The 12,997-nt window shown below is 47.4% G+C and overlaps 1 protein-coding gene across 4 annotated transcripts in view; it reads left to right on the top strand.

The window, feature by feature from the left end:
• Positions 1-9,317, top strand: part of Ildr2 (immunoglobulin like domain containing receptor 2) — a 57,131-nt gene extending 47,814 nt beyond the window's left edge. For all 4 annotated transcript variants that reach the window (XM_005370088.3, XM_026777518.1, XM_026777516.1 and 1 more), the window contains 4 exons: positions 1,605-1,718; positions 5,883-6,096; positions 6,972-7,647; positions 9,001-9,317. In XM_005370088.3, coding sequence (XP_005370145.1) covers positions 1,605-1,718; positions 5,883-6,096; positions 6,972-7,647; positions 9,001-9,036 — 1,040 coding nt within the window. In that variant the 3' untranslated portion in view covers positions 9,037-9,317. The remainder of the gene's footprint in view (positions 1-1,604; positions 1,719-5,882; positions 6,097-6,971; positions 7,648-9,000) is intronic.
• The last annotated feature ends 3,680 nt before the right edge of the window (positions 9,318-12,997 follow it).

Genomic DNA, 12,997 nt, shown 5'->3' with positions numbered 1-12,997 from the left:
TGTGCACCTGCAAATGGGTGTGTGGGTGGCTTTCTTCTTCAATGCCCAGGCTGTGATTAGAGCCTGTAGAATTTTAGATTTTGACCTTCCATGTAAATAGCCGGGAGGCGAGCTTTGTCCATAAAGTTATGCATCCAGAGACATAAAACACCACTTTTATTGAACGTATATACATTTCTGCGGTTCCCTTATTTTTGTGATGTGCACCACTGTGGGAACAGGGAATGATGGAGTGGGATTGTTCACTACCGCTTTCCACCCCTGCTGGCTAGAAGACAGGGCCATGCTTCAGGCCACATGATCTCTGGAATACCCAAGACCGCTGCCCACTTGGGGCTTTACTCTCTTGTCTTCTTCATCTGTCTCTTTTAAAAAAAAAACAACAGATAAACAAAAAACAAACCCTGCATCTCCTTCTATACTTTAGGGGAGGTATGATGCCCTAATCCAGCTAAGCTTCAGTCAACGAGACCACATGATTTCATGCCCGGCGCTGCCAAGCCAAATATTTCTGGTCATGTTCTAAAATCCTCCCTCGTCAAGGTTTTTCAACCATGAAATGTGGCTGGCGGCAGTCCTCACTTGCATGGCTGCAAGGAACAAGCACACTTGTAAACATTCAGCAGAGAACCTGGCACGTTCTCAGTGTCCAGTACGTATTGTCCGGTTGCCCCTTTCTCATCTTCATCCTTGCCCCTCCCCCATCTGTCCATTATGTCTGTCATTGTCTGATCACCCTTTGGGCTGGTGTTGGGCTAGACTTTAGGGATCTGGGACGTGAACAGCCATGGTCTCTGACAATGTGAGGGATGGAGATGGAGAAGATGGTGTTATTTCCCCTGCTTTAGTTTTGTTTTTTCATTAAGCCCTGTAAATAACACCTGTCTCGAGCCACAAAGCAGCGGGTCGAATTAAGTTCGTCACATATGAAAGATGGCGTTTTCTTTTCCTAAAAGGAAAAGGCTGAGGAAATAAAATGGAAGTGTGATTAGAGATTCATGTGTTGTACGGCTTGTTTTGTGCTCCTGTGTATGTCGTCTAGAATCTAATATTAGCTCTCAGGCACGCACCATCCAGCTTAAGGGATTTTTTTTCCATCTCCCAGGCAACTAGAGGCTTTTGGTTTGCCTTTGTGAAGGTCTGTGCCGCTTGGGGAGCTGTCTTAAAGTTCTGTGCACTTCTACCAAGTGACAGTGGGAACCTCATGCTGGAGAGTGACGTGTGCCCCGGGCTTGGAAAGGGGTCTTTATCTCCTTTTTTTTTTCGTTTGAGCTTATTCCTCCAGTGCATCTCAAACGCTTTGCAGAGGCAAGCCTTCAGGATAGATGTGGAAGGTCAGACGGCAGAAAGGGAAGGATAGCAAATGGCCAAAAGTGCGCTGCAGTGGGGTTTGGTTGTTGGCCTCCAGGTTCTTTGTTCCAGTCCTCTGGTAGAGGATCTCAAGTGTGCCTCCTGCGTATAAACTATAGTGTTATTATTTCTGGGTGAGTCCAAAAGAGTTGTTCTAACTGGGAACCATGTTTTCTGCTTGGCAGAATGAATGGAGCCATCCGTTTCTTGCTGCCCTGTTTTTAGCTCACTCTTTTGTGCTTTTTCCTCAACAGTTCGAAAAGGTTACCGTATCCAAGCTGACAAAGAGAGAGACTCCATGAAGGTCCTGTACTATGTCGAGAAGGAGCTGGCTCAGTTTGATCCGGCCAGAAGGATGAGAGGCAGATGTGAGCATCTGTTAATTTATGTGACCTGTGCTTCATTCAGGATTTGGTAACTAAAGAGGATATGGGGGTCACCATATTTGAAGCTCTGAGCCAGCACATTCGTGACACCACCACAGAAAGTACGCGGAAGGGAATAGGGCTGCTGGCGGGAAGGATGGGACGATCACGTGTGGTTCATGTTGTGTCTGCCAGTGGGGCGGTCCGTGTTGATTGCTGTGGTTTTGTGATCCTGGGTTTAAAATGTTTCATTACAACAGTCCCCTGACAACCCCCTTTAAGTAATACTCAAAATAGTCGCTTAAGATATGGGATGGCTCCGTCAGTAAAGTCATTGCTTGAGCAAGTGTGAGCACCCATGCTCAGATCCCTGTCACCCATGTAAAAGCTGGGCTAACATCACATCTACAGCCCCAGCCCTGGAGCTCAATGGGCACCCATTCTAGCCAGTCAGTGAACTAAAAGACCCTTTCTCAAAAACTAAGATGGAGCAGATCGAGGCAGCTACTATGACAACCTCTTGCATTTACATAGGTGAACAACCTTACACGCGCATCTGAGCAGACACACATACACACCAAAGATGTGACTATTCAGGGTGAGCTGTCCCCAGCGTGAGGGGCCCCAGTATAGCAAAACCACATGCTGACTCGCCACATGGAGGCTGCAATGAAAGTAAAGAACTCTGGTAAATGAATCTAGGAAAAAGAAGCTGGCGGTCCTCTGAGATGCCCAACCACAGAGGTTGTGGGGCGAGCAAAGAAGCCGTGCCTCTTGTCAAAGAACGTTTTAATTACTAAGTCTGTTGGTGGCAGGGCCCCAGCCCTTAACTTACCCATAGCCCTGGAGACTGCAGCTGACACTGTTGATTCTTTAGAGTGGGCTCCAAATTACCGTCTATCATGGGAGGCAGCGCAGGGCAGGTCTGACTCGGATGGGCTAATTATCAAGAGGATGCTGGCAAGCCTGGCAGTGAGGTCACTAGGCACTTTCTTTGAACCCTCTTCTTCTTGGAATCAACAACAGACTTGATGGAGCTGTTGGGAAAACAGTCCCAGACTAGAGGAACCTTATTCAGATTAAGGACAACATATTCCACCCAGTTTACAATTCTAAATTCATCCTGTCTGTGTTGCAGCCATTGCTGCATCCTCCCACCAAACTGACTATAAAAAGACCATCTCCAGATTGGAATGTCAGGAATGCAGATGTCAGCGCACTTGACAAGCTCGTTGTAACAGCATTGTTTTGGGTCTCTGTAAGGAGACAGAGATCCTAGATCAAGGAGAAGCTGGGGCAAGCAATCTACCAATATCATGGCTTAGAGGAAAATCCTTTTTAACTAGGATTAAAAGCAAAGAATGGGCTTGAGTGTGTGTGATGTCTCTGGACTTGACTATCTGGATCCAAATGGTCTTCAAAAACTGGGTGGTGTCAACGTAATGGAATCTCAGAGTTGAAATGGATCCAGAGCTGGTTGGTGTCAACCTGTGCAGTGTTCAAATGAGGTATCAGAGGGCTTGGAGTGTAGTAACGGAGTTAGAAGAACTTAGGTGGTTCACAACCTTGTGACTTATATACAAAACCTTTTGAGCTAAGCCGAAATTGGCCTCCTAGCCATGACACATGTTGAGAATATGGTGGCTGATTGTTGAGACCTTAGGTCATTACTGACTCCACATCCTTCATAGAGGAAGAAATAATCGAGGAAGGGAAAATAACCACCGCCAGGACTAGAACCCAGATCACCCAGCACCTCCAGGTTAGCAGGGCAACAGCGGTGTGGAATGGCCCAGGACTAGAGTTCACGCTAGAGGTCAGTTCCATCCTGAAGAGCAAGAAAGCGCCAGAGCAGATCATGGCATGGTCAGTCTGGAAAATCTTATTAAAAAAATAGATACCTTGGTTTCACAGATTCTGCAAGAATTGGGGGCTTAAAGTCCAGGTTCATGATTCTGTAGGCCGCTGGGATTCTCCTTTGTGTTGCCTTTATGGTAGCTACTCCTCAATGTTTACATTCTGGGAACATCTACAGCCGGAGACCGTAAACAGTATCTCCTGGACACAGGCCTTTCTACTTCTGGTTTTTAAAAGGTTTTATTGAAACACAGCCAAGCTCATTCACTTATGTATCTTCTATAACTTCTTGTTGAATGGTTAGACTGAATGATTATAACCAGTCTGGCTCATAAAGCCTACAATTCCCTGCGCAGTCTTTACAGAAAATGTTGGTGTGCCCCTGTCCTAAAATGACATTATTAGATGTCTGTCAAAGGGTACATCAATGTTCGTATTCGCCTTGGCAGAGATTTTCATGTGGTAGATAACCTGAACAGCTTGTTACTGTGAGCGGTCAAATGGTGACAGTACGGTCTGAGGGCATGAAAATGTTGAATATTCCCTGAAATTTAGAGACAGTTCTGAGCCAACAACAGTATTGTTTTTGCATTGGTCGAGTGTGTTTTAAAGTTGGCGTTTTTTTTTTTTTTTTTGGTATGCTTACTGGGAAATTGGAAATAATGGGAATTATGAGGGAATGTTCTAGATTTTAATCAATAGTCTATGAGATGTTTTCTTTTCAAACGGGCATCAGGGTTGGAGAGATGGCTCAGAGGGTAAGAGTGCCTGCTGTGTGGGCATGAGGCCCTCAGTTCGGATCCAGACATCTATGTCAAAATCTGGGCATGGTTGCAGTTTCCAGTAACCCCAGCTCTGTAAGGAGGCAGAGACAAGAAGATCATTGCTGGCCACCAGCCTAGCTCCAGATTTAGTGTGAGAATAGGTGAACACAAAAAGTCTTCTGACTTCCAGATGCATACACATAGGCAAACACCAGACATCACACACACACACACACACACACACACACACACACACTCACAAATTAAATTGACAGTCTATCTCTTTAAGAGGTAGATAAGTTTAAATTTTTATTATAACTCAAAAACCAACTGATCGCATGAGTAACTTTCCATTCCTGTGTGTTCTTGGTAAGACAAGCCTAGGAGGTCCAAAGTTCCTCTGCTCCTCCCAATATCACTGGGGCTGCAAAGGAAACCTGAGGTACACATTTTGCATTCCTACATCTAATCTTGGCTTACCTTTCTCTCAGCAGCAAGGACTTTAAACTAGTAAATGTTGTTTTTAATAATATTTTTGAATCTCAATGAAAAGGTTTAAAAAACAAGTAGATCCAGTTACATTGCAAATAGGTTCACTGGATTTGTTTTTTAAGGAAAGTGAAATTCAGTACATTTCTAAGTTCTAGAAATAATCAAATTTTCTGGGTTGTTTTTTTTTCCAGCCTAGATCATAATTCTGGTCCCAGTTCCTAAATGCCCCTGCACAAATCTAATTAGAAAATGAGAAAGCCTTGAGTAGGCACCTTTGTAGCTTTTTAGGCTGGAGCCAGAGTTCAAACTCCAGGCCAGTGGACATAAAGGCGAAATTCATTCTCCTTATCCCCAAACTTTTAGCCTGGCCACTCGTGACCACATAAACCTGGAGTACTTTGGTAGGAAGGAGAAGAGACCTTAGAAGTAGATCTGGTGCTACTTGGGCGGGATATTACAGGTTCCTACATGAGCCTGGTCATAAAGGTAAGTGTACTGAAGCCAGGTGTATACACACTCTTGACCTTGACACTGTGCTCTTTGGGGAGCAGAATGGTGGGAGGAGGGCAGAATGGTGGCCATACTAAAGCCCCTTTCTTGGGACTGGGCCAGCAGTAGCAAAGAAGCTATGATTGATGGCTTTTTTTCCCCTCTTTGTCTCTTTTGGCCTAACATGGCTGGGATTCTCAAAGTTCATCACAGAAATTATATAGGACGGAGAAAAACATTTGAACAAGGGTGGTGTCGTAAGAGGCCAGCTGCAGGCAGCCTGAGTTCTGGGAAGCCGGCCTTAGGTGGAACAAAGACCATTGTCTTCCTATTCCAAGAACATCATGTAGGATGGGCTCCCCCTCTGTAAACAAGTTGGGGTTGAGCTGGAGCCAAGTCCGGCTGAGCTAGGAACACGAGTCCCACCATTGCAGACTGCAGCACACACTGGCCAGGTCCAAGGCCCTCGGGCAGGAGTTTCCGGGGTATTCCACCTCAGCCCTTCACGGCATTCCTTTCCTAATGTGTAGAAAACTCTGTGATGCCTGCTTCTGTGTCCCTGCAGATAACAACACCATCTCAGAACTCAGCTCCCTGCACGACGAGGACAACAACTTCCGCCAGTCCTACCACCAGATGCGGAGCAAGCCGTTCCCTCTGTCTGGGGACTTGGAGAGCAACCCTGACTATTGGCCTGGTGTCATGGGAGGCAACAGTGGGACCAATCGGGGGCCAGCCCTGGAGTATAACAAAGAGGACCGAGAGAGCTTCAGGCACAGGTGATGGCTGTCGGTGGGCAGGGGCCACCATGTGTCTAGTCTAGAATCTTCTAGCACGTCTCTTTCTATGGGCTGTGGGGTAGCTCTTTCTCACAGATAGTACACCCCAGTGAGATCGTGTGTGAGAAGTGCTCATTTAAGACTTTTTGAAATGTGTGTCTTAGGCCCCTTAATGACCCAGACATTGCTTTCCTCATGCTTTGTCCTATAACCACCTGTCATCTCCATTGTCCGGGTCACTTGTCAGACATCACATTAGCATCCTTGTAATTAATCCTTTTACTTCTAAAAGTCAGCTACTGTTATTGTCCGTTTTTAAAGGCAAGACAACAGAAAGTTCCAGACGCTAAGAAATTTGCCAGGGTGATAAGCAATTTAACAGTTTGGGAGACACCTTCATCCCTGACTGGCACCTTCACCCATTCTCTGTCCTTCAAGGACAGTAGGCCCCCACCTTTCTTTTACCATTACAGAGGTCTCTTTGGCCTCCTGACTTAATAGGTAACTTGGTCCTTGGCTCTGAGGGAGAGACAGTCCTCCTATGTCATCAAAACTCTGGTCCAGGGACCAGAGTTGCTGTGGCTGTGAGGGTGGGCGGAGTGTGTGGCTGTCACCCAAGGGTCTCATCAAGATCAGAAGGTGATCTGTTTCAGCACTACCCAGATTGCAAGATATTTTCAGATAAGCAACTCCATCCTGGTCTGTCATACAATCGCATGAAAGAGCTAGGGTTGCCCTTGCCGGACATACAGCATGCAAGGTGCCGAGGTGACTCATCCTCCCGGGTAAAGGGCAGTGGCTGGGCCTCTGGAACACGGGGGTATCCTGCAAGGTTTCCCTCGCAGATGCAGTAACCAGTGACCATCTGCCTGCAGCCAGCCGCGCTCCAAATCCGAGATGCTGTCGCGGAAGAACTTTGCCACGGGCGTGCCGGCGGTGTCGATGGACGAACTGGCGGCCTTCGCAGACTCCTACGGCCAGCGGTCGCGACGCACCAACGGTAACAGCCACGAAGCTCGGACCGGAAGCCGCTTCGAGCGCTCCGAGTCGCGGGCCCATGGCCCCTTCTACCAGGACGGCTCTCTGGATGAGTACTATGGGCGCAGGCGCAGTCGCGAGCCTCCGGGAGATGGGGAGCGTGGCTGGCCTTACAGCCCCGCGCGTCGCCGGCCACCCGAGGATGCTCCTCTGCCGCGCCTGGTGAGCCGGACCCCGGGCACTGCGCCCAAGTACGACCATTCGTACCTGAGCAGCGTTCTGGAGCGCCAAGGGCGATCCGAGAGCACCAGCCGCGGTGGCAGCCTGGAGACGCCGTCCAAGCTGGGTGCACAGCTCGGTCCGCGCAGCGCCTCCTACTACGCCTGGTCGCCGCCTGCCACTTACAAGGCCGGGGCCAGCGAGGGCGAAGACGAGGACGATGCTGCGGACGATGATGCGCTGCCTCCCTACAGCGAGCTGGAGCTGACCCGGGCCCCGTCCTACCATGGCCGCGACCTGCCCTTCCACAGCAATTCGGAAAAGAGGAGGAAAAAGGAGCCCGCCAAGAAAACGGTGAGGGTGAACTCTGAATCCTCCAGAGCTGGGTGGGAGTTGTGGGGATGCAGATCCCCTGGCGGGAAATAAGGGGTTAGGGTCACCAAGTCATCTACTTCACTCTTTTCAGGGTCAGGTGGAGGAAGTAAGGGTGTGACTCTCAAGAGACAACAACAGCAACAAAACACACACACACACGTGTGTGTGTGTGTGTGTGTGTGTGTGTGTGTGTGTGTAGATAATGTGTAGGTTATTGTAGGAAAGGCTTTCAAAATCATCTCCGCTGGCCTTTACCTGGGTTTTCGTGGTCTGCATGTAAAATATTCTATACATGCTTATGTGGCCATTCTTCTCTCTCAAAGAGCACACATCCCAGAGACACCAACCAAGGACAACTTCCTTCCTCCTGATTATGACTGAGTGTATGCCGGGTATAGCACCTTGCATGTGTGAAGGAAGCCTTTGCCTCCGCTCAATTCTCCTATAAATGGACTTATATAGGCTTTACTGCTTCTTTGAATGAAAGAGCACCCTGCCCTTCCTTCAGCCCCCTGAAAGTGAGCTGTGCACTTCAGAAAAGTTGGGGAACAGTCACATGTCCACAGAGCGGCACCAAAGTACTTCTGTTCCCTACTTCCACAACACCACTCCCACACACACATACAGTGTGCTTTGGATATCACTCTCCATGCCGAGAATTTCTGTGTATCAGGTAGCCTGCCCACTCGGCGTTTTATTTTCCCCATTCTAAGCTGGGCTGCCTGTCTACCTTCCTGACTTTTTCCTTTTTGGTGGAGCGCAAACGCAGGGCCTTGCCCATGCCAGGCAAGCACTCACTCTACCCCTGAGCTGCACACACCTCAGGTCTGAGTGGATTGTTTTTGGTTTTTTGTTGTTGTTGTTGTTTTGGGTTTGGTTTTTTTTTTTTTTTTTGAGCATGCAATATGGAGAAAAAGACCATGGACAGGAAAAAGGTGTTTGGCTTTATTATTAACTTCCCCCACACAACTGAGTATCTTTTGTTGTCCTTGAACTAGAGAAATGCCATGACCAAGGTACCGTGAGCAAGGAGGAAACTTTGAGGTGACTCAGGTTAATGGCACACCACCCACACTTAGTGTCATAGCGTTCCAACCATCATTACTCTGCAGGCAATGGAAACTTATCCTTTGGCCATGGAACTGAGTTCCCTCCGATGTATACTGACTTTATTTTCTGGGCTTTGGGATAATCATCACACATCTAACAAAGTCCTGAATCAAGGCGTGCCTGGCTTTGTGCAGGTTCTCAACTCTCCCAGTTAGCAGTCAGTTGTGTCTGCTGCTCTGTGGGTCTGGGGTTTAATGTGGGACTCTTTCTGCTTTTCTCTAGAGTGACTTTCCAACCAGAATGTCCCTTGTGGTCTGATGGTCTCAAGATGCATCTCCGGATCCCTAGAAATCAGAGGCAGACTGCTGGGGCGAGGCACAGATCTGAGAGCCAGCAAGCCTAGGACCTTCTCTGACCAACAACCACCCTGGAAGATGTGCTGATCTCTGCTTTAGGAAGGGATAGGAGGCATCCTTTAAGGGGGCTGATTTCAAATCCTAGTGCCCATCTAGCTTGAGAAACTCACCAAGAAAACAGTGATGTGTGAGAACATACCACATAATAAACCACAGGGTTTATCTTGCCCTGCTCTACCCCCCGCTTCCTTAGCAGCATCAAGACTCTATGCCCAGTTCTGAAACAGGTAGCTTTGGACCCATGACCTCTAGACACTACTATGCTTGCGGAATGTTTTTCTACAAGTGTTGTTCTGTGCTTAGAGGCAGAAAGTTTTATTGCTACCGTTAGAAGACCTTCTGCTCACAAGAGAGATAACCTCAAGGTAAAATGTACCTTTTATCCCCATCACTTTCAGTCACTGGTCAATGAGTCTTGTTATGCTAAAATCAGAAGGCCTTTGATGAGCTTAGTGGCCGTGACCTCCTGGGCAATCATAGAAATGACTCCAATTTGCTGCTCTGACTCACAATTCTTAAGTGGCCAGGACAAACAGGATAGCATTTTGCAACGCTGTCTAAGTGGTCTTTCTTTTTCCATTCAGGCGACGTAAGCTGCTTTTCATCTTTCTGTTGTACACAGCGGCACCCAAGCCTTGAACTCCTAAGGTCTCTCTCCCTCCCCTCTTCTCCCCTCTCCAGCATTTTTCAGGGGCTGGTGTGTCTGAGGGTGTTCTACTCCGCTCTGCAGTGTGAATAGCTTGTCATTGGGTGCCTTTGACAGATGTTTAAAATACACATGTGAAAGAGAAGGAGAAAAAGAGAAAGCAATGATACAAGCTGAAAAATGGGAAAGGATTTAAGAGGAAAATAACGTATAGTCACATTATATCTTGAATGTGGGCTGCTTTCCCCACAAACACACTCTGGTTTTTTGTTTTTGTTTTATTGGATTTGCACTTCATTTACGGATGATTTCTGCCATCCTGATCCTGCCACTGCAAGGGATGTGGTGTCTACAACTTTTGCCCTCACTGGCCTGCCACTGTAGATGCTTTGGCAAGAGAGACACCACTTTCTCAGCAAGAAGCATTTCCTCTTCCTACCCTTGCAAAAAGTGATTGGTTTTGCCTAACTCCCAAACTGAGAAGGCTCTGGACTTTGTAACATGTGTAAACTGCCAAAGTAGCCGCAAACGCTTCCCTTTTCGAGTTCCTGTGCATGGAGTTTGTCCTGTCTCGCTGCTCATGGACCCGAGCAAATGTACCTGAACCATCTGTCCTACGTGGTGAGAGAAGAGCCTGGCCACTGTTGTTGTTGTGTGTGGCAGTAGTTTTATCAACTCAGCAGACACAGAAGAGCATCTAGTCACGACCAACAAAAGAACTGCCTAGCTGAGCCAAGCCCAAACTGGGGGTTCCCAGTTGAAAAAAGAAGTTTGGTACTCCTGTGTGTTCCTTTATTGTCAAGGCTAAACCTCTCTCCTGTCAGAATGCTTGGCCCTGAATCAGTTACTCACCCAACCTTAGGTGTCCTACAGCCTTCACTTTGTTTGACAGACTTTGCAGTTTGCATGTTTGTGGTGAGTCACGTGATTGGGTGACATGACTGGAGGAAGATGATACTTGCTATCCCACAACCCAGTGGTTGTCTATTCTCTACTTCCTGATCTGTGTATAGCCTCTGAAGAAGGTTGGTCAGAATTTCCTCAAGACTTTTCCGGGACCGCCTGACGGGAATTCCAGAGTCTGTTCTTCTAGTATCCATTGTTTCTCATGACATTTCCAAAAAAAAAAAAAAAAGGGTCCCACGTATGTGATGGGTGAGGGTTGGAGGGATAAGCTAATATCACTGCCTGGAGGAGTATTGGCCTGCCAAAGGAAGTCATGGTTACTTTGGCCTGAGCTAGGTGGAACAGGAAGATACTTCAGCCCAGTGCTGGTACTTCCAAGGGCTGGAAGACAAAAGCCATAACCCTGGTGCTGAGTTTTAGGCTTGATAATGCCCCTGGCCTCAGAAAGCCTAGATCTGGTCTGTCTGTTTGGGCTCTAAATCAATATGACAAAAACATCATTTCCTAATCACCAGCTTTTGAGTTCAACCTGCTCAGGCACTTTTGAAGAATATTGGCTAGCTGCAGTAGCTATTGCTATACTGAGCACTGTGTCAGGTTGCTGAGCACCAAAGAGCCCCATAGCACAGGCTTCAGAGACCAAATATATTAATTTGGAAAGCCAGGGGCATATATGAGCTAGGTGAGAGCTGAGGGGAGCAATAGTAAAAACTCTTAAAATTGGAAATATAACGTTCCAAGGCAACAAGACTGTAGGCTGGCAATTTAAAAAAAAATCAATGTAAAGATGATAACAAGATTTTTGAAATAACTGGGGAAAGGGGGGGCAACAGATTGCTCTTTGTAGGGCTGCATAAATCATTTGGGCTTCCAGACCTGCAGTAGTGGGGGAAAGGAGTTGTTTCCGGGTATGTGGATAGGAGATAACGCTGAGCGGGCAAGGCAAAGCTGGCTGTCCTCCGTGCCCTTGACTTTTCTTTATTCGGCCCTTTCTCCACATAGTGTGTCCTGCATAGGAAGTGCCTCTGCGTATTAGTTCCTTTCCTGTTTGTCTAGGGCATAAGGTAAGTCTGGTATAAGATGTGATCTCCATCCACTTGAGTCCCTACAATTTAATAAGGATGCTCAGACATGCCCAAGAAAGGATAAGGATATTTTATGCATATGATCGGAAATAGTGCTATGGATAAATTATAATAAACCCAGAGATTTAAATTTTTTAAACTTAAATGGAAATATTTTGATATTTAAGTGTTGTGTTTGTCCATCCATCCCATTTTTGGGGGGGACATGCTTAGTGATCTGCAAAGCCAGGCTGTGAAACTGAGCTGTAAAGAGATAAAGGAAACGGGGAGAGGGCTGAGTGGCAGGGCACCTGGAGGGCTGGTGCTGGAGCTCCTGTCTTTGTCTCTGAGTCACAGCTGAGTCAGGGACAGGCTGGCGGAGGAAGTGTGGAAGCAGGTGGCGGGAGGTGTCCGCGGTGCTCAGAGTCCTTCTCTAGGCTGTGTAGAGACTCATTAGGAGACTGAGGATGGTAATCAGTTCTTCCACCCAAGCAAGCCCAGGGGGAGCTCAGCATCTGGTCCTCTGAGTATTTGTATCTCTAGCTTGGGGTGCAGAATTTGTGCAAAAGCAAGAAGTCTCACACAGTCTGGGTGTCTCGCCTCGCTTCTTATGATTCCCCACTCTGCACTTGGTGTCGGGCTGGGCACACCAGGGTGAGCAGGGGCTGGCACTACCTATAACAATCTGGCTAGAGCTTAAGCAGTCTTCAAGAGGAATGAAGCGACCAATGCTGTTATAGTTCACTCACTCCCCACCCCTCTTTAAATAGACAGATAAACTCATTCTCCCAAATGATGTCACAAACCCATCTGATCTTTAGATTCCAGTCTTCAGACCTTTGCTATTGGGTCTGTGTTTCCCAAATCTGCCTGGCTATAAGAATTACTTGAATTAGCAGAGGACCTGAGGTTGGTTCCCAGCACCCTCATGGTGGCTCATAATTTTCTGTAGCCCCAACTCCAGGGGCCTCAGTGATCTCTTAGAACATCCGGAAGCATTATACTCACGTGGTACACTTACATGTAGGCAAAATACTTACAACATACAAATAAATGCATTCTTAAAAAGGAGGCTGAAGGGGTGGCTCTGTAGTTAAGAGTACTGGCTACTCTTCTAGAGGGTCCACATTCACTTCCCAGACCATGGTGCCTCCCAGCTCCAGTTCTAGGGGATCCAATACCTTCTTCTGGCCTCTGCAGGAACTGCACACGATTGTGCACAGACACATGCAGGCAAAATACACACA

This window comes from Microtus ochrogaster, unplaced genomic scaffold, assembly GCF_000317375.1.
Source record: "Microtus ochrogaster isolate Prairie Vole_2 unplaced genomic scaffold, MicOch1.0 UNK70, whole genome shotgun sequence".
In the NCBI taxonomy this organism is placed as follows: Eukaryota; Metazoa; Chordata; class Mammalia; order Rodentia; family Cricetidae; genus Microtus; species Microtus ochrogaster.
The sequence above is the reverse complement of the archived record's forward strand: the minus strand, read 5'-3'. Positions and strand labels throughout refer to the sequence as shown.